This window comes from Dasypus novemcinctus, chromosome 7, assembly GCF_030445035.2.
Source record: "Dasypus novemcinctus isolate mDasNov1 chromosome 7, mDasNov1.1.hap2, whole genome shotgun sequence".
NCBI lineage: Eukaryota > Metazoa > Chordata > Mammalia > Cingulata > Dasypodidae > Dasypus > Dasypus novemcinctus.
In genome coordinates, this window is record NC_080679.1 from 90,538,786 (window position 1) to 90,559,732 (window position 20,947).

At 41.9% G+C, this 20,947-nt stretch overlaps 1 protein-coding gene across 1 annotated transcript; it reads right to left on the reverse strand.

Moving 5' to 3' along the window:
* Positions 1-1,462: 1,462 nt before the first annotated feature.
* DAPL1 (death associated protein like 1) lies at positions 1,463-19,912 on the reverse strand. Its single transcript, XM_004449132.4, has 4 exons — positions 19,810-19,912; positions 11,606-11,693; positions 8,716-8,776; positions 1,463-1,748 (listed from the first exon to the last, which is right to left on the reverse strand). The coding sequence occupies exons 1-4, from the start codon at positions 19,865-19,867 to the stop codon at positions 1,632-1,634; spliced, it is 324 nt and encodes a 107-aa protein (XP_004449189.1). The 5' UTR covers positions 19,868-19,912; the 3' UTR covers positions 1,463-1,631.
* Positions 19,913-20,947: the final 1,035 nt, after the last annotated feature.

Genomic DNA, 20,947 nt, shown 5'->3' on the forward strand with positions numbered 1-20,947 from the left:
CCTCAGTTTATGCCATCTTTTACAGTCTTCCTCTTTCCACCGTAATTCTGGTAGCTTCTAGGGTAGGCATCCTTGTATGACCTCGCTCTCACTCCTCCTCCTTAAATGCCTTATTACAAATCTCAGTGACCATTTTGTCTTCTTCCCAGGATGAATCCCTGGGAAGGTTCACTGGGGAGGGGGGATTGTCAGATATTTTATGTCCATTTGATAAGGATCAAAAATGTGAGTGGTTTGCTTAAGGTTTCAGAACTAGTAAGAGTCAGAAGAAGAACCCCAATCTCCTAAATCCTAGTCCAGTGTTCTAGCTAGTCCCCACTTACGCTGTGCTCCTGTCCTCTGGGGAAGTGGTGGCTGACCTTGAACTTCTGTGCATTTGCCCTGCAGCACTTACTTTTCTGGAGTAGTTGTCACCATAGCCCCAGAACACTGGGAACTGAGCTAAGCCAAAGTTAGGACTATCTTATTCATTCATGCTGGCATTGCCTGATGGCTAGATATTATCTCAATTCTGTTCTATTCCTGAAAAAGAGAAAAACAGTATAGGGAAGGCAATTGTTTGCAATCCCCCTGACCACTGGGTCTCAGCCAAGTGCCTTTAGATTTCCAGTAATCAGAGACAGGTTTGGCATTAGGTCATACTCCATGGCTTCGTCACCTGTGAAAAAGATGAACTGAACTGCTGATCCCCTTCCTTGGGTGCGGATTGTTGGCTGTCATTATCAATTAGAGGGGCAGAATGATGGCAGGTAAGTGATGGCTGCCATGGGTGGAGAAAGAAAGTAGTTGTCCCCTATTGTCATTTGAGGGTGTCACTGGCTATTCACATGTGTGTATATGAGGTGTGTGTGCATGTGTGTGTGGGTGTGTGTGAGGGGTGTGGGTGGGCGGGGATAGGGCAACTAGAACAGATTTTACCATGGCAACATCTTCCCTCCAACCCTCATTGCCAATTAAAATCAGCTTCTATCCCCCATTCAGAATGCCCTGTCGCAGCATGGCCCTGTCAGTTCTGGAGCGTTAACTTTCTGGGAGGCCCTGAGCAAACCTCTTTGGAAACTGTCATTCTACCTTCCGTAGATTGCTTTGTGGAAGAGAATATGTTTGTAATAAGTTTAATTTTTAATCTCTCCCCACCAAACCTTCAAAGCCAATTAGGTATATATGTGGGAAACTGGAAAAGACATTTCACCTCAAGTGAAAACATGAGCATCCTAAGACAAACACTTTGCGAAGGTCACTCCTTATGGTTGGCCAGAATACTGGCCTTTGCAAAGCCCAGCATCCTCATCTCTAACCTTTGCTTTCAAGGAGAACTCAGTGTGGGTGGAACTACTCAGGGCCAGCAGCAAGAAGAGCGCTTCTCCCAGGCAGTGGAGTGGAACAGTCAGGCAGTCTGCGGAATTACATGTACAAATATCAATGGGATCCTGACCTGGGCAAAGAAAGGCACCGGCACGTGTTGGATTTACAATTAGGGATGCTTTATTATCTAAAGCCAAAAGAGAAGACACAAAAGCTGTTTTATTTACCAAGCCAGTGCTCTAAGGCCTCTGGAAAGTTTTGGTCCTTTCTGTTAAGCTGTCAGATGTTCCAGGCGGTAGCCAGACGGCTGGGTTTTATGTCCTAGCTTAACATTTTCGAGGCTGCTGAATAATGTAGATCCTTTTTAGCGGAGTGACCTTCTCCAGGGCAGGTCGGGGTTTTTGATGTGCCATGTGCACTGTTGCTGGAGATTTATGGCTAAGCTAGAGGTGAGAAGGAAAGAAAATATAAGCATATTGGATCTTTTTCATCATAAAATATTAATGTAGTAGAAAGCAATGCAGGTAGTCAGCGGAATGTCACAATTTTGTTTACTTCTTTGATAATATGACTCTTAGCCCTGGGCCTGTGGGTGTATGTGTTAACCTGGGTTTTCCCTCACTAATTTTTATCTAATATTGAAAATTATGAAATATTTGAAACATATAAAAGAATATATAAGGTTTTGCAGCCACGTTTTAGAAAGTAGAAATGTTAATTTGTGTTTGCATCAGTCTTCTGTATTAGCAATTATTCTGGTACTAAGATGCAGGTATCTATCACTATTTTTTAAGAAGACTATGGGGACACCAGAGAAGGTCCTGAGAAGCAAAAACAAACAAACGAAAAAACCCCAAACCCTCAATTGTCAATAGGTCAGGCAAAAAGAATCTCTGAAAAAAATTAAGAAGAATTAGAGTGATTTTTCAGGTTGAACCGTGTGAAGCTGCCATTTTTGTTAGTCGAAAATGGTCTAACATTGGTCATTTTATATGGTTCAGTCTAAATGGCCTGGTGAAGAGAAGGTTGAGGAAACTTTTGTTCAGGTAACAAAGACTTTCATTAGTCATCTACACAGAAGACATGTGAGAAACAGGCTTAAATAGATTTGTTAACACATACTGAAACTTTTTGACAAAAAGTAGTTTCATATGGAACTAAGGGACCTAATGGAATTTTCATCAAGGACAGCTTTAAGTAGAGAGACTGTGCGGTGCTGCTGAGCACTTCAGATGCAGTTTCCTCAGGAGAGTTTTGACCCAGGGGCCTTTTGGGCCTACTCCTGTGCTTGGCGCTCACCACCACAGCATTGAGCTATGTATGGACATCTTCTTATCTGGCCAGAAGACATGCCCAGCTCACTAGGAATTATCTTATCATTGACACTCAAATTAAATAAAAGGGAAGATAAATTGTTCTTGACCTCAAGCATCACACTGTGGTTTGTTTGGCTCTTCTAAGCCAGGGAAACCAGGTATAGTTAATATCCCTTCTCAAGGCCCTTGTCCAAGCTCTGGGCACATTCCTTTTCCTGTGAAACTTGACTCCAAAAAGTCCTTTCTTCTTGTTCTTAAAAAATTAAACATACTGAAAGAATATACACTGAAGTGTTATCAGTGGTTATCTCTATGGATAGAATTATGGGTAATTCCTGTTTTTCCTTCTTATCAGTATTTTTCACTTTTCTTTCTCTCTCTCTTTTTTTTTAACAATGAGCAGGTACAACTTATGTAATAATCAGGTCCAATAATATAAATAATATAATAATATAATAACTAAGAGTCTTCTGGCTTTCCAGCAGAATGGAAGAAACATATTTGAGGTATTTAGGTCATAAATGTTGTTTTAGAGTCTAAACAAAGAGCTAGTGTCTTTCTATTTGTTTTTTTTTGTCAGAGGAGCTATCATTGAATCACATGACATGCATTTTATAGTGTGGTAAGGAGACAGGTTTTATTTTTATTTTTCCTCTTGTAACACTGAAACCAGAAGGAAACTTAAAAGTTAAATAACTTCAGTACTTTGCTGCCAGAGTCAATCAAGACAGATGATTGATACTAAATTTCAGGTTAGTTTTAAATCACGCTCAGGAGATTGCAGGTGGGAAAAATGATTCCACAAGTTGCTTAAGGTCATACATAAGGTAAAGGGGGATGAGAAAGAAAACAAACAAGTAACTTGGATATCACAAAAATCTGGGCAATTGGCCAAGGAGAGGTGAATCAGGACAAGTTGCGGCTGGAAGGGAGAAAGTCACATGCTGTGTGTTTTTCTTCAGGCCTGAGCGAGGTGATGGGTGGAGGTGGGAAAGAAAAGAAAAGGAAAGGCAAATGTGGAAGAATACACCATACTTACTGCTTAATTCAGCACTAACTCTTTATTTGATCACCCCCAAGGTGATCTCCTCAACTTTTGGGGGCTACATTTTAACTAAAACATTTAACCAAGGTTCTAAAAGTGCTTCTTCTCAGCAGCTTCAGCTGCTTCTCAGAAGAGGAATGTCACAAATTAGAACACCTGGGGGATGGAGTCAGCCCTGGGGGCCTCTTGGCCATCTGTGAACTGGTCTGTGAAGGTCTGGAGCAACAACAACAAAAAAGAGAAAGTCAACAGGCTTGAGAAGAACGTGGAGATATCCCTGTTGATGATAATAATTTCAGAGAAACGGCCCATAATTATTAAGCTATAAGTGTACAGGTTTTGGGGGTCAATAGCAGGGTTTATAGCAACCCTTGAAAATAAGATGATGGGAGTGTCAAGTTCTCTCACTCAAATCCTCCCCTATCTTCGGTCCAGAACATCCTGATGTAGAAGGGTTTGGGGGCTGAAGGTGGAGAGAATAAAGAGTATTGCATCAGAATTGATGACACTGTAAACAGGAGAGCCTGAACTAGAAATAAGTAGGAATAGTTTTCCAGAGTATTTACGACCAGCTGTATTTTAATCTGGCATCTTAGCTTTGGGGAAGCTCTGGGTTTTTCATCACTGGTCTTTGTAAAATGATAGGGTTTGTAGAATGAAAGGCACCTCTTGTCTGATTCATTAGGGAAAGAGAATCTGAGTTAAGATAAGAGTCTAAGTTGAAAGATGGTTGGGTAACCCTACAAGAGAAATAATTCAAGACAAATTATTCATAGGATTCTGTGTTGCTGTGGCTCCTCATAGGGACAACATATTGAAATTGAAACGCAGATCAGTAGAAGCCCCCACATTAGAATTTGCCTTCACCTTGGGTAGCCATGATCTCAGAACGTATAGTTTTAGTTTCAGAGAAAAAGCAAAAGAACGGGGATAAAGGTCTTTATGACTGGGGTTGTGAAAGAAATTCTAGATGCATGAAAATCAGCAGCAGGTTTTGTTTTAGAGCCTGAAGTTAGATTAGGCAGGGCAGGCAGACGGGCAGCACTTCCATTCATCTTTCCAGGGTGTTAACTTCCAACCTGAATGTTGGCACTTAAATTCCACACCCTGATGAGCAAAGTGCTTAAAACAAAACATCCAGCTCCAGTCAATGAAATTCAAGGATACTCCTACAGTGATGTTAATCTACGGAACAAGAGAAACCTTTTAAAATTTGCAGATGCCTTTGATAGCTTTCTCTCCCCCTGGATCTCATTTCACACACATCTCACCGACCTTGGTGGTGACCCGTATTGCAACGTGAAAAGTGGCCCCAGCTTTAACCAGGCTTAAATGTGCTGTCCTCCCCCACACCGTTACCTAGCTCTGTTACTAATGTTTTAACTGGATACTTTTATCTTCCAACAACCTTCAGGCTCTTGTCAAATTTCACTTCTGTGCCTGCCCAGAGAATTAATACATGTGACAATATCATTCTCACTCATAACCTGCCTTAAAAAAAATTAAATAAATGAACAACCATAAATGTCAGAGGAGCTACGTGACTTTTAAATGGTCAAACATCTTCTAAGTAGACTGCATCTCCCAGATTTTTAGCCTAGATAAATTTTGGGGTTATGTAACCCCTTTTCTGCAGCAATATTACATTGTGTGATCTGCTACTGGGCAGCAGACGTTCTCTCACCTTCTGTGCTGGAAGAGGTAAGGAAGGAGTGAGAAATGGTGGGGGAGAGGTCTAAGTGCTGGAGAAGGGGGGGAGAAGCAAGAGGGGAAATTTTAGGTTGCTCCCTTGCTTTTCAATCTCCCAAATCCTAAAGCCTGGGTGGGTGTGGTAGATTGAATTATGTAATAAATTCTTAATTTATATCTGCATTCCTGTGGGTATGAACTAATCTGTAAATAAGACCCCTTTCAAGATGTATTATCAAAATGTGGACTTATTTGTGAATAGGATCATCTAAACTCCTACTTAGGTAGGACCAAATGGAATCAGGGTGATAGAACTGGAGGCCTCATAAGCGCCACAGGGAGAAGCCAGAAGTCGGTAGAAAGTGGAAGAGCAGACGCAAGCAGAGGACAGCGCGGTGTGATGGGTGGCCGAGACACAAACCAAGGGACCTCAAGGAGTGCGGTACGGTGGCACCGGAACCCTACAGACACGGGGAGAAGGTATGGCCTCCTAACAGCTTGCTCATAGAATTCTAGCCTCTGAAACCATGAGACCATAAATTCCTGTTGTTAAGTCAACCGGTATGTGGTGTTTGTTTCAGCAGCCCTCGCAGACTGACAGCTGCTTTTAAGGCAGGGTATCCAGAGATAAACAGCTTTTGGATAGAAATTTCCTGCCATGATTCAGTGGTTGATGAGAGCCTATGAACTGGGCTATGCTGTTAACTCAGGCATGAGAATTAACCTGGATTCTTGGAACTAGAAATAATTCTAGCTGAGGTCGTGGATGAATGCTCATAATAGAGATGATATGACCCTCGATTCTGCTACTATATTTCTACTGGCCAAATGTATATTGTTAGGTCTTTGTGGCAAAATATATTGTGGGGAGAATCGTAATGCAGCCTGGTGAAAATTTGTCAGCAGACCCTGCTATCTCTGTATCTTTTGTATCTCTTTATTTTTCATATGAGTCTGTATAGTTTACTCAGCAATTTTTTATTTTTAAAAATTAAGTTATAATTTACTTACAGTAAAATTTGCCCTTTTTAGTGTACAGTTCTATGAATTTTGACAAGTGCAAGTGCAAATAGTCTTGTAAACATCAACACAGTCAAAATATATAATCACCCCCCCACCCAATTATTCCTTCCCACCACTTTGTAAATAGCCCCTCCTGCCAACTGCAGCCCCTGCAATCATTGATCTCAGAATCATCTGTTTTTTAAAAAACCATCTGCCTTTTCACCCAGGTTAACCTTTATTATGAAATCCTGGATGCATCAGGTTGAATTATGGATTCAGGGGGGATTTTTTTGTAGCCATAGAGAAATATGCAGATCCTGTCTACTTCTATATTGAGGCAGTCACTTGTTTTCATCTTGGAACTTATTTTTGTTGCTGGCCTGTTATTCTTTGCTTAGGATTCCAAGTGATGTCCTGCAGGGAACAGTAGTAGTTAATAGTCCTGAGGATAACAGTGCCTGGATCTGTGCTAAGTACTTTGTATGTATAACTCTATATATAATGTAATTTTGTCCTCATGTATACCTCTGAAGTAGGTACTGTTATCATTCCCATTTTATAGGTGCAGAAACAGAGGCACTGAAAAGAAGAAACCTGCCCAAGGACGCACAGCTAGTAGCAGAGCCAGGGTGGGAACCAGCCTGAGTTCAGAGCCTGTTCTCCTACCTGTGCAGTCTTAGTCACAATCCCACTGTCATTTGAAGTGTGCTTTTTAAATTCTAAGCATTGAGCTGAGCTTTACAAAGTTTTAAAAAAAAAATCAGCACAGCACACAATCTTGATGCTCTCTTACAGTTCCCAAGAGCCATTTCATATTAATGTTGTTGTTGCTATTTGGGGGAGAGTTTATTCTTTTTATGTTTCAAACAAACAAGCGATATCTTAAAACAAAAGGGCAAGAATTCCTTTACGTCACAGACACATATACCATGGATAGAAAAAGTCACCGTAGACTCCGGCATTGTACCTGATGTGCAATTTAACCGTTTTCGGGTGCTTTGGGTAATCATTTTCTTGAGTTAATCTATATACTAGGGGAAAATGTCTGTTCTATCCAGGTCTGCTTACAACTGTGGCATCCCCCTGAGGAAGAGGGGTTTAGTGGGTAGGGGCGAGAAACTGTGAGTTGGAGGGTTGTCTTGCCCTGGCATCTAATAATGCCCTTCTTTTGAGGCCAGGAAGGCAAAGAGTACTTAGGATTTTCCCCAAATCTATCTGGGTGGGAGAACTGAGTCTCCACTTGAGAAGGCTCTGAAGCCGGAGCCTTCGTGACACTTCTCTGCCATGAACGAGGTAGCCTCCAGGGTTTTCATTTCACTGCCCTTCAACCCACGATGCCAACCCTAAGAGAGAGCCAACGGCTACCGTGTGCTTGGGATTCCTGTGTGTGAACTCATTTACTCCGCACGGCCCTGTGGGGTGCGTGCTCTTCCTCATCTCCATGTCATAAAGGAGCGTCCTGAGGCGCAGGATAAGTAACTGGCCCCGGGTCATCCAGGAAAGTGAGTGGTGGAGCCGTCGCCAAGTGTGGGCCTCAGAAGGCCCAGCCGCGCAGTCGCTGCCCTCCCCTTTTCCCAAGGCTGAACAGATGGTCCTCAGGCCCCTGGCTTAGGCCTTCGCAGCGAGGCTCCCCTCTGCGCCGGACACCCAGTGCTGCCCCTTCAGCGAGTGTGGGAGCTCATTCCCGACAGTGTATTGGCCTCCTGGAAGTGGAGGAAGGGCCCTCACTCAGCTCACCCTCAGAATTTAAAACCAAACTACTGAATTGTAACCAAAGCGCTGTCTATGCGGCTAGAGTTTTCTGAGTTTCTTGAGCTGCTTAGAGAAATTCAGGCTAGACAAAGAGCAATGGTCAACCACCGTTATCACAGATGTGGTGCCATAAAGCCCGCCCAGCTTTCCTCTAGCCCTAAACTGAGCAGCCCTCCACCACCCACCCTCACCTAAATCAAACACTTCCTTAAAGGAGCGCTGCTGTGCGGAGGAGCCCAAATGGCTGCATTTCCAGTGCACAAGCTGCCTTTTATTAAAACAGGCCAGTGTTTACCAAAAATATTTCAGAGTGCAGAGTCAAGTCCTGCAAATTCTGCTTCATGATTCTCACTTTATTTCCTATCTTATTTTTCAAGTGATTTATTCAACGGGCACTTTAGGAATTGGGGAGGAACAGCTTCTCTAGCTGATAGCACTTTGTGCTCCTTTGATGGGGAACACATTGTTTCAGAGGTGCCTCAAACCTCCGGAAAACACCTCAGTGTCGACCTGCTCATTCGCCCGCGCAGCCTGATGGGCTGGGTAAACACTGACCCAGAGCAGGCTGCGGGCCTGGGTGCGTCCGCCTCGCGCACAGCTCACCTTCTCCAGGGTGTCATTGAGGGCATCCATCGTCTGTATCTTGGCAATACTTGCGATGGCACTGTGAAGAGGAGAAGAACTTTGAAACGTTCCCGCTCAAGGGGCGAAATGCTCTACACACTGGGCTGTCTGCGGGGCTCTTAGGCTCTCCCTCTGCTTGGCATGTCACAGCTAGAAGAGAAAAATTCCTGCCTCAGCCTGCCCAGGTGCTGCGGAGGCCAAGCTGCTGATCCTTTAAAACTTTGCATCAGTGTGTAACATATATGCAGAAAAGCACACGCTTTGTCAAGACAGAGCTTGGTGGACATTCCCAACCTGGACACACTAGTGACACCCATGGATAAGAGTGCATGGATAAGAGACAGAACCCGGCCGGCGCCCCCGCAGCCCTCGTGCTCCCAGACCCCCGAGGCTAACCAGCACCTTCCTTTAGAGCTAGGGAATTTATTCATTAGCGTTGACCGTTTTTGTACTTCGTATCACGAGTCAGGCAGCAGGGACTCTGTCTGCTTTCTTTCTCTCAGGCTATGTTATTTTGTAGGAGAGTTTCAGAGTTGAGTCAGTAATACAATTTCTTGAAGGAAAAATATTTTTTTTTTCTGGATGGTTTATATTGGTTTGCAGAAGTTATTAGGAAATAGACATAGACTGATGATGCTTAGAAATTTGTTTTCTGTGATATATTTTTAAAAGCTCTTCCCCAAGAAGAAGTAATGGGAAGTGTTTGCCCATGAAAATGAGGTACTCTTATCCCGTGCATACATCTGAGTAGGAGAGGAAAGGAGCAGTGACAGATTTACAGTGAAGCTAATGAAGCTTAAAGCTTCAGGGCCCTGCACGGCATGGGCTCCTTCTGACGCCCTGGGAAGAGTCCTAGCCATTTCATATTTGTAATTTTGTGTTATTTTCCTTTAAAATGGACTCCAAATTGCATAAGCTTCAGGCCCCTCATAACCTATATCTCTCCCTGGTAAGAAGAGAAAAAGAGCTATTTCTTGCTGTTTAACTTCTGTAATAGTCCACTTGCCATCTTTTAATGATTATTACAAAACAAGGAAGGCATGTAAGAATGTTCTGATCACCACTTTGTTACCTTCTAACTATCTCCTTTTCCCTCATTGTTCAGCTGATGTTAGGGTTAATAGTAAGCTCCCGTTTTCCCGAGGTTCAGAGCAATGAACAGCTTGTCTGCTGGTTGCAACCTGAAAGTCATTTCCAAGCCATAACTCTCTTAATTCCTGAACCCCCACCCAGGCCTGTTAGTTGGTGTCACAGTAAATAGGGCTTATGTTTGAATCAGGTTTTAGAAATACAGTAGGTTTTAGAAATGAACCAGCTTGCCATTTAATGGCAGTCTGGCATCCTTCACAGAGTACATTCTCCCTTCTGGAAACTGTGCTAGATGCGGCCACAGGGGGATGATACGTGAACTCCCTCCTCCCCCACTCTTGAGGATTACAGTTTCGCTTTTGTCATGTGATGTCTATTTTCTGATAACAGAAGAAACATGATTTTCTACTTAAGGGGTAAATCAGTATTTCATTTTAAAGTGAAGGGGGGAAATCTTCAAAAAATCTCCTTCCCAGACTTTTTAAAAAGTTTATATGAAAGAGAAAGAAATTCCACAGCAATGGGCATTCTTTTTCTGGGGCTGGAGCCACTTGACTCTTATTTTTTTTTTAAGATTTATTTTTATTTATTTCTCTCCCCTTCCCCCCTGCAGTTGTTGCTCTCTGTGTCCATTCGCTGTGTGTTCTTGTCAGCAGCACCAGGAACCTGTGTTTCCCTTTGTGCGTCATCCTGCTGGGTCAGCTCTCCGCGTGCATGGCGCCAACCCTGGCCAGGCTGAACTTTCTTTTGCACTGGGCGGCTCTCCTTATGGGGCACACTCCTTGAGCGTGGGGCTCCCCTACATGGGGGACACCCCTGTATGGCAGGGCACTCCTTGTGCACATCAACACTGCGTGTGGGCCGGCTCATCTCGCAGGTCAGGAGGCCCAGGGTTTGAACTGCGGACCTCCCGTGTGGTAAGCGGATGCTCTATCCATTGAGCCAAGTCCGCTTCCCCCACTTGACTCTTAGGGAGCTTCCTTGAACATCCTGTTATTCGTTCATTTTGAATCACTCATCTAATCTATGGAAACCATCTTGAAATTAATGATCATCTCTGAGATGGCCCTCATTACCTTACTTGGAGGAACCAGATCCGTAAATTTATTTCTTTTTGAAGGCTCTCATTTTCCTTACCCAGGGCTGAGAGTGTGGGCTGTTTGAGCCTGCGGTCCAGCCAGGGTTCTGCTTTGCTGAGTTCTGGAAGCCAGGCAGTGCGTCAAGGTCACCACGGAGGGAGGGAGAAACCTGTCTTAGTACATACATGCCTTCCAGCTATGCCAAATATAGTGGCCATTAGTTTCTAAATAATTGAGTGGTGAATTTAAAACAACAACAACAAAAAGCATTTATTTTTAATTTAGAAGATTTGGCTTAGGAGAAAGCATATTATGAAAACAGGGCAAGCCCAGGGATAATATTTTAAAAGCTGACCTGAAAACAGGATAAGGGGAGGTGGGTCAGATTTGTCTGCATTTAGAAGTGTGTGTTGTAAAGTGAGGCAGCTGGACTGGGGGCAGAGAAGAGGAATTGTAACAGGGACCCAGAGAGCGTTCCAGATTGTAGCCATCTTTCACCAAGTGTCCCTTTCACCGTCAGCCCCGGTCGCCACTCTTCAGGTCCATTATGCCCACCCCGCCCCGCCAACTGCCTCCAACCCTGCTTAGCAAATGCTTTGGGGGGGGCATGGTTTGTCTTAAAATAAAGGCCTCTAAAATCTGCAAGTAGTCACTCAAACTTCCTTAAAGTGATGAAGGAGAAGAAATTAAGTAGCCCCTACCTTGTTTTCTCTAGTCCTGTTTTCTTGGCATGTCTCTCCAAGACTCCAATTTCTTGTTTTTTGGAAATTCGCATTCCTCCAGCTTTTACTGCAAACAAATAAGGGTCAGCAGAAGAGAGTCTTGTTAGAACATCAAGAGAAGGCTGGCATTGCTATTCAAGGTTTGAATTTAGATTTGAAAAGAATTTTTGAACTTCTTTTTTAAAGGTCACTTATAAATTTGTATCTGAAACAGCGCATGAAAAATTACCCTGCAACCGATTAAAAAAGAAAGTAAAAATGTATTTTATGAGGCAAAGAAGGGTGGGGAAAAGGGCTGAGGCCTACTTGTTTATGACTCCCAGTAACCTGAATTGGGCTACTGAAACTAAAAAAACATTATACCTTAGGTTTGGGGAGGAGAATAACAACAGACTCCCTCAGGCATTTTGATGGAAAAACATTTTTTCCTGCTATCAAACCAATTACATTCTACATGGTAGCAACCTACAATTACAATGTGATCCTCCTGTTTTCACTCAAGATTAAAATTTGTGCATGGTTTGCATTTTTTTTTTTTTTAACCAGATCTTTCAAATGTCAGTTTCTGAGAGATGAGTCAAAAGTTAGGGCACGCAGTGTTAACAGGCATTTATTTCAGCAGAGATGCTTTGGCGCCCACCACACACCCACCTTCCTTTCCAGACCCCAAATCTCCAATGGTGGCTAGCTCACATGTTCTAATGTGTGATTAAACTGCATTAATAATCCTGCCATTCAAGAGATCAATTAGTGTTAATTAGGCTTCAGATGACCTAACAGCAGTTCAAGTGTTTAACAGTGTCAGATGAAATCCCCTTTTGAAAAGAAACAACCCATTTCAGATTGCAGGTTGAAGCAAATACTTTTTTCTTGTTCCCAGGAAATTTGCCATCTAAAATCTGATAAGCTCAAATGAGAAAAAGCTAAACGGAGTGATTTGTTTGAACCTGTTAATTCTTTTTATGGATATGTCGAATTGGCAATTTGCTAAAACTAGCTCCAATAAAGTAAAAAATAAGGAAAACCTATTCTATTTCTCAACGTTCCAGTGAACTGATTTCATTATTGTTCTTTAAAAAGTATTACTTATTTTTTTGATTGTGTAATACATGCACAATTGAAAAGGTACAAAAGGCCTAAGGTTTTCCTTCCACCCTTATTTGCCCAGCCTCCCCGTTCATCTCCCTAGATATTGCCAATGTCACAAGTTCCCTCTGTATTCACCCACAGATATTTATTCATATACCCATGTGTTATTTTTTTCAATGGTAGCATTAGACACACATTGTTCTGTACCTTGTTAGCTTATTTTTTTCACTTGACCATATATTTTGAAGAGTGTTCCATATCAATAGATGTAGAAACGTGCCTTTCTTTTTAACATCTGCTTTAAAATTTCATATATGTACATTTGCGTTTACTTAGCCAATTCCCTAATGTTGGACTTTGCCGATATTTCTAATTCATTGTTATCACAAACAATGCTGCAATGAATATTCTTTTATATACATAATTTTGCACATGTGCACATGTGTCAGCAAGATAAATTTTTAGATGTGGTTGTATTAGGTTTTAAGAGTGTGTGCATTTGAAATTTTGCAAAATCTTACAAAAGATTTAGCAAGAGGTAAAGGTAGTGGTTGTACCAGTTTACAATCCCACCAGCCACTATGACAGTGATTACTTCCCTATATCCCTGGTGACAATGTAAGCTATAAAACATTTGGGTTTGCCAACCAATAAGTAAAAACAATCTTCTCTCGTTTTAATTTCCATTTCTCTTATTTTGTGACTGTTTCTGACTGTTCATATATTTTAAAAGCCATTTGTATTTTCTTTTCTAGGAGCTGTTCAAATTCTTTGTCCATTTTTTCTATTAGGAGCCTAGCCTTTTTCCTATCCTTTTATCTTGATTTAGAGACACTCTTTGTCTGTGATATGAATTAGTGCTCTTTGACTTAGTTGGTGATATTTTTTGCCATGCAGAAATTTGCAGTTTTTATGCGAGCTTAATATTCTCTTACTTCTGGGTTTTGTAATACTAGGGAATTCACAACTCTGATGTTTTATAAACTATTACTATGTCATTGGGCTTTAAAAATTACAGATAGATGTTGAATTTCATCAAATACCTTTTCACCCTTCACGGATATGATCATATAGTTTTTCTCTAAAATCTATTACTATTGTTACTTATAGTAATAGATGTCTTACTATTGGGCTATTTTGCATTCATGGAACAAATCTCACTTGGTCATTTTGAATTACCAAATGGTTCTTTTACAGATTATAAAAGCCTCTCACTGGAATTTTGTAATGTTAAATTTAATCTAGGAAAAAATACTATCCCCATAGGAGATACTTTAAATTCTTATCTCATATATATGATAAATATATTAAAAAATATATATATAAGAAAAAAAGACATACTAAGTAATCAGTCACAGAAATGAGTGAAAATGAAATTATGTGGAAACATTTTTGAGCAGCCATGGAATACAGAGGTGAAATAAACCAAAGGATGGGCTTTTTCTGGAAGAATGTTTGAGGAGACATGTGTGCCTCCATGTGAGGAGTGATGCTTGTCAACAGCATTGTCATCTTGTCTACCAAGAGGGATCAAGTGGAGACCTGGGGCTTGAGCTTTCAATACCCTTTCCAAAAGCATTTTTTTCATTCTCCTCTTGGCAAGTGTTTTTTAAAATATCTTGTGCCATAATTCATTTCTTATGGATGTTCCATTTGTTTTTCCTGATGCTATTGTTTCTAGACATTTTCCACCTGAAATGGTTTTATTTCCAACTACAGATGCCAAGTTGTTACTGTGAAAATAAGTAATAGTTAATGAGGAGAAGACCTGTGGAATGTTGAGTTCTGTGCCCTCCATTTGAAAGGACACTAACACTCTGGAGGATGTCTAGAGGAGGGGGACCAGGCTGGAGATGGGATCCATGTCCCATGAGGGAATCTGGAAAGGTCACTCCTGAAGAAGCAAAGACGTACAGTGGCTGTCTTTAGAGATCTGAGGGGTTGTCTTGTCAGAGGAGGAGCAGTTTCCTGGTGAGGGTCAGACAGTTGACCCGCCTGAGCTCTGTGACTGACCAAGATCCTTACAGCCCTCTGAGGCTCAGGTCCTCATCCTCTGAGGGGAATAATCCTGATTGCTCAGGGCTGTTCCAGAGATTAGAGGTGACAAGCATCTGGTGCATGGTAGGCACTTAATAATCAGTAACTATTATTGCTTACTTATTTTATGATGTTAAAGAGGAGAGAATGAAGACCAATGGATGGAAGTGCCAGGAAGGCAGTTTTCCCCACAAACACAGTTTGTGTTATTCAAAGTGAAATAGAATACAAGTGTGAGTTCCCTGTCTCTCAGTATGTTAAAGCAAAGGAAAGAAGTCTACCTGCCATGAACACGTTAGGAGAATTTTTAGGAACTCAATGGAAATCAAAGTAAATGTTCTTTATTATGAAGTCCTTCACTGTGATTCTAACCCTTCCCACTTGCCTCCAAAAGAAAATCCATCACTTTCCTCCTTTCAGAAAGAACATAGGGTACGTAAAGAAGTGCCAAAAGATGCTAAAAATTAATGCAAATGTGTGAGTTCTTCCTTCTTAGGAACAATAAAACAGACTATGGCGGAAAATAAAAACCCTCCCAGAAGATTCCTATTTCCATCTTGAAGTCTTTGAATGAGAATCTTCTCTGCTATAGGGCTGTGGACTCAGACTTAGTGATTTAGAAAGCATAAGTATAACCACATCTTCGATTTCAGAATAGCTTTCTTGTATCTATTTTGTTCAGGTTCGTGATCTCACTTGATCATCCACGGGAGGGAGAAAGAAGCAAATGATAATATCCCTGTACTAGAGATGGGTGCACTGACACGTAGATTAAGGCTTTCACTTATTGGGATGACTGAACCAGATGGAAACAGTTTATGGGAGGGTTATCTGTAAGGCTCTGCTGGAAATACTGGTCTCCTGGGATCTGGAACAACCTTTGTGCATCCTATAAGCATTTATAACCAAACAGAAACAGGTTCTTGCCCATTTTGCATATACCAGCTAGGTCTGATTTATTGGACTCTTCAAGGTCTCACTGTATCCAAATCATCCATTTTAAATTTGTATGTGCTTATATAACTCCATCCTGGGTTCTATATTGCCTTTAAAAAAAATTGCACTTTGAACCGTTATAGAAAGACCAACTGGATTTGGGCAAATTAAAATATGAAGTGATTTAACAGTTTAGGGAAGTGGACATGGCTCAACTGATAGAGCATCCGTCTACTAATATGGAGGGTTGGGGTTTGATCCCCAGGACCTCCTGACCCGTGTGGTAAACTGGCCCACATGCAGTGTTGCTACCGTGCTCAAGGGGTGCCGTACCATGCAGGGGCGTCCCTGTGTAGGGGTCTCCCATGCATAGGGAGTGTGCCCTGCAAGGAGAGCCGCCCTGCATGAAAAAAGCGCAGCCCTCCCAGGAGTGGCACTGCACACACGGAGAGCTGACACAGCAAGATGACGCAACAAAAAAGAGGCACAGTTTCCCAGTGCCACGGGATAATGCAAGTGGATGCAGAAGAACACACAGTGAATGGACACAGGATACAACAGGGGGGAAGGGGAGAGGAATAAATAAAATAAATCTTAAAAGAAAACCAAAAGAGTTTAGTAGGCCTTTGAGAACAATTATTATGGTAAGACTTTAGATTCTTTCAATAAGCAAAATGAACCAGAGACAGAAAATGCAAAAGAGATATGCTTTTTTTCGGACAATTTCATAAAAAAATCAATGAAACTTTCCTCTCCTATCCCAAAATAAGAGTTACACTCTTGTGGCTGCTTTTGCAGTTTATAACTTTTCAAAATTAGACCCTTTCGTTTAGAATTCTAAACTAATTTTCCACTTAAGATTTTCTAGATATTTTGCACAGTTGGGTAGAGAGTAGTCAAGATAAAGAAAGACAGGCAAGAAAAAATAGGCTTTTTCCTTCATTAGGCAGTGGAGAATGTCTGTGAAAAAGCGAAACAACACAGAGGTTTATGCAAACTCTGCCTGTGACTTAGAATTTCGATTTGAAGACTTTATAGGTGAGGTGTTTGCAAATTACTTTGTGTTCAGTTGATTTTTCAGCAAACTTTAAGCTTCTAATCAAGACCCAAAAGACTGTCATCAAGGAAAGGTGGTGGAAAAAAGAGAGAGGACGTTAGAACAAGAGGGCTTTGGAGTGAGGAAAACTTTATTGTAAAATCCTGGCTCTGCCGCCTCTAGCTGTGTGGCTTTGGCAAGTAACTCAACGTTGCTGAGTTTTGATCTGCTCCTCTGTGAAAGGAGGAAGATCTCTACGTTGTAGGACCATTGCGATGTCTAGAAGGCTCAGAAGGCTGTGAGGACTGCCGGGTGCACCGCTAGTGCCTGGCAAAGGGCAACTGCTCACGCAGTGATCAAGCCCCTCCCTCCCTGTGATGATGCGGCCTCGCCACCCCCCTCTTCTAACCTTACAGTTCTGCCTTTTCCCTCACCCACCCCAGTTGACTCCAGCAGGCTGGAGTTGAGAGAATCAAGCCTCTGGTGGTTCCATTGTTTTAAAAATTTTGAATTACACTGGCCTTTATATATCTGTGGTCTTCTCCCATTTTCTACATTAATTTCACACTGGGGGTGATACAACCCCCTCTCCCAAACTTCCCTCTCTCTTTAATGAGGCAGAAAACACATTCTCTCTAAGGGCTCAGTGGTGACCCCTCTGATAGGCCTGATTCATTTGGCTTAAACTAAATTAGAAAGTGAGCGAAATATAGAAAAACCCATACATTATTGCTCTCTTTTCAATTTCATCACGTACTTGGCTCCCCGATCCCCTTCTCCTCACACATCCCTGGCACTGCCGATGTTCCTGTCATGTGGTTCTTAAAAATCTCTGAGGGCAAAGCAAATGAAAAATGCAGAGAATTCAAAGCTGTGCTTTCTGGGGCCCAGGTCTCCTCAGGTTTAAGGTAGTCTTGTCCACAGCACAAGTTTATACCAGGGCTAACAGAGGTGCAATATATTCTCTTAATATGCACGAAGGAAAGACTCCTACTGAGGGGAAGAGCTACAGCTGCCTGACTTCGTAGCGGTTTCATTTTTAACTGCGATAGGGCAGGCACGGGTGTCTCTTTCATTGCACTTTTCTGTCTGTTCTGGCTACTACAGGAATGTCTAAGGGCAGCTACAAACATCAGGATGTCTTGAGTTTGGGGAGGATAATTTTTTTTTCTGTCAGGGAGATATTTTTACCAGGCCCTGCATTTAAAATGGATTGGCATTTAAAATGTGCCCGGTCCTTGGCATAGGCTTTCTCTTTTAATTCTCCCAAGAACCTTAGGGGATCTCTGCTATTTGATTACCACAGTTTCAGAGATGAGAAAGCAGAAGCTCAGAGATGAGGAGTGCAAGCAACGCAAACACGTCTATCTGATTCCAAAGTTCATGGCAGAACTTTCCCACGGTATCACGACTGCTTCTCACTTCAAGGGCTCTGTAATTGGCTTATAAATTCTGGTGAAGATTTAATAGAATTTTGGCACACCTAATTATTTGTGTTCCATAAATAAAATTTTGCCCACACAGCAAACCGGTTCAGACTTAAAATATGTAGTGAGAAGAGCGAAGGATCAGGCTTCTTTGTTCCCTTGCTCTCAGTGGGGAAGCAAAAGACTGCCTTCATCTGCATTCTAATTATCCCAAACCTCTTATCTGTAGTGTCACAGTTCATAATAATTAATTGTCATGCCAGAGGCATTGTGACATGCTTGATGGAGTCATGGTGTGCTATGTACACAGAGTAATTAGCAATCGTTAATGGTGGGGGCAGAAAGTTCCCAGTGGTTTTATCCAAACTTTCATTTTGTTAAGTTTATCTCTATATTTTTTGTGCATAAATGTAACTTAGGAAATCGGGATTTAGCTTGACTGTTGGCGAAAGGTTTGAGGTGGCTGTGGTGGGAGAGAATGACGTTCTTTTTCTTTTGTTTATATCTAAGTCATGAGCTTCACTTCTGATAATTTGCATATGTGGTTCCTGACCCCAAGTTAGCGTCATTATCTTTAAATATAGATAGTGTTAAATACTACTAAATCCAATTACAAATAGTCTGCCAAGGAAGAGCAGGGCATGGTGTCTAGAATGAGAAATTCAGAACAGTAGAAATTCCGACTAGTTTCAGCCAGGCTGCCCATGTGAAAGCCACCCAAACTCTGTGTCAGTTTTTCATGCTTTGCGAAGGTTATACCTGTCATCACACTCGGCAGCGAAGATGATTGAAATAACCTTGGATTCGAGGTGCCAAAGAATTATACCAGTAAATTAATTTTGTAAATGGAGAAAGGCAAGAACAAAGCGGTCAAGCTTTTGAGAACTTCCTTAAGGAAAAAAGAAGGAAGGCAGTTGAAAGGACGTAAACCTGCCTAAAAATAGGCCTTCACCCCTCAGACCATCCATATGAACGTATGATTAAGTGCAATAAAATTAATTTCCATATTCCAGAGAGCTGATAGAAACAGCCTAAGTTTTAAAAAAGTGGATATTTTTGCAAAACACCTTGAGAGCTACTTTTGTCCAGCCAGCCCCTTCCAGTTTTTGTTTTGTTATCAAAAAGTGCTTCTCAGCTTGTTGACAGCTAAACTACATCATCGATCACACCACCCAATGCCAAAGCCCGAAGAGAGAGAGAGAAATATGGGTGCTGCCCTCAGTGCTGAAGCTGCCTTGCCTGGCTATGAAGTCAGATGATGTACAGGCATCTTGGGAAACTGAGTCTTAGAGCTGGACCTTCCAGGGAGGAAGGTTTCCATGGCAACAAACATCGTCCAAGCATGGATGTGATACAGACGTCCAGGGAGGGAAAGTAACCTTCTTCCCTCTCCCTTTCCAGAAGCACCAAATCCCTTTTATGCCTCCACTCTCTCCCAATACAACTAGGTTTTAATTCAATTGGGGCCCGATGCATCCCTGAGTGGTCTTATACGCAAGCCTAGCAGGATCGAAGATGGGAGGAAATCAGGTTAAAGTGGGTGGAGAGCCTGTTCTCTGTGGGGTGCTCCTGTTGAAGGCATTGGTGGAAGGAGGGGGAGAAGCAGCAGTCATGGGGCCCAGGCCTTCTGCAGGACGGAGGGCAGGTGGGCAGCCTACCTGCAGGAGGATGCCCCCCTTTCAGCGGGGAGATCAGGACGTGCACTTCATTCACCATAGTGCGTGCCAGTGCTGGTGCTGCAGGCGGAGTGCCAGCTGGGGCTCCCACTGCACCCTGCTTTATACGGGCCAGGGGCGGGGCCCCTTGAGGGTATTGCTGAGCAGCAACAGGGCTTGTCAGTTGTCTGGGAACCTGTGTCTCTTTGGTAAATTTTCTCTTAGAAGAAAGCTTTCTCCTTCCCTTCATCTGGGACTCCTACAGGAGAGAGGACGTTTTCTTTCATAGAGGGAATGGGAAATGATGGGGTTCCATGGATTCTGTTTCTCTCTAACTGTTCATCCACCCAACACATCTGATACAACTACAACTTGACAGGCTCTGTGTCATACACTGGTACACGAGGACAGGCAAGGCAGGACCTCTGCCTCCAGGACACCTAGTCTTCAGGCAGAGCTCTGGGCCTTTATCCCAGTCTTTGCAGTTATAAGCATTTATCTTAAGAAAATAATTGGGAATGTGCACAGAGATTTCTGCATAAGGCTGGCAATCATTTATTTATTCTTCATATATTCATAATCATCGTAAAATAGAGGGATAGTTCAACTAAAATGTAGCCATTTGAAAGAATACTATATACACACCACAAGTCATGTTTTCAGATAATATTTAAAAAATATTCACAATAAGGTGCAAAAGGAAAAAGGAGTCTAGAAACTGATAGATGTTAGTTTTGTTAAAAAGATCATTGTTAAAAAGTGCCAGTTGAAAGTTAGCATATGGAAGATACTTATAAATGTCTTTGTTCTTCAATACAAGTAAAAACTTTTGCTGTTTGAAAATGAAAAGACAAACCACAAACTGGAAGAAAATATTTGTACAATGCATTTCTGATAAAGGACTGGCATTCAGAATATATAAAGAGTATTTAGAACTCAGAAATAAGAATATGAACAACCCAACTGAAAAATGGGCAAAAGATTTGAACAGAAACTTCACCGAAGTAGAGATACTAACAGCAAATAAGCACATAAAAAGATGCATGACATCATTAGTCACCAGAGAAATATAAATAAAAACCATTAATGTATTAGAATGGCTCAACTAAAAAAAAAGGAAAATGCAAAATGCCAGTGAAAA

Excerpts from the sequence above, each read along its gene's own strand:
- DAPL1 (XM_004449132.4), bottom strand. The coding sequence starts at position 19,867 with ATGGTGAATGAAGTGCACGTCCTGATCTCCCCGCTGAAAGGGGGGCAT. Across the intron at positions 11,694-19,809 it reads AGGGGGGCATCCTCCTGCAG|TAAAAGCTGGAGGAATGCGA; the intron begins GTAGGCTGCCCA and ends ATTTGTTTGCAG. Across the intron at positions 1,749-8,715 it reads TCAATGACACCCTGGAGAAG|CTTAGCCATAAATCTCCAGC; the intron begins GTGAGCTGTGCG and ends TCTCACCTCTAG.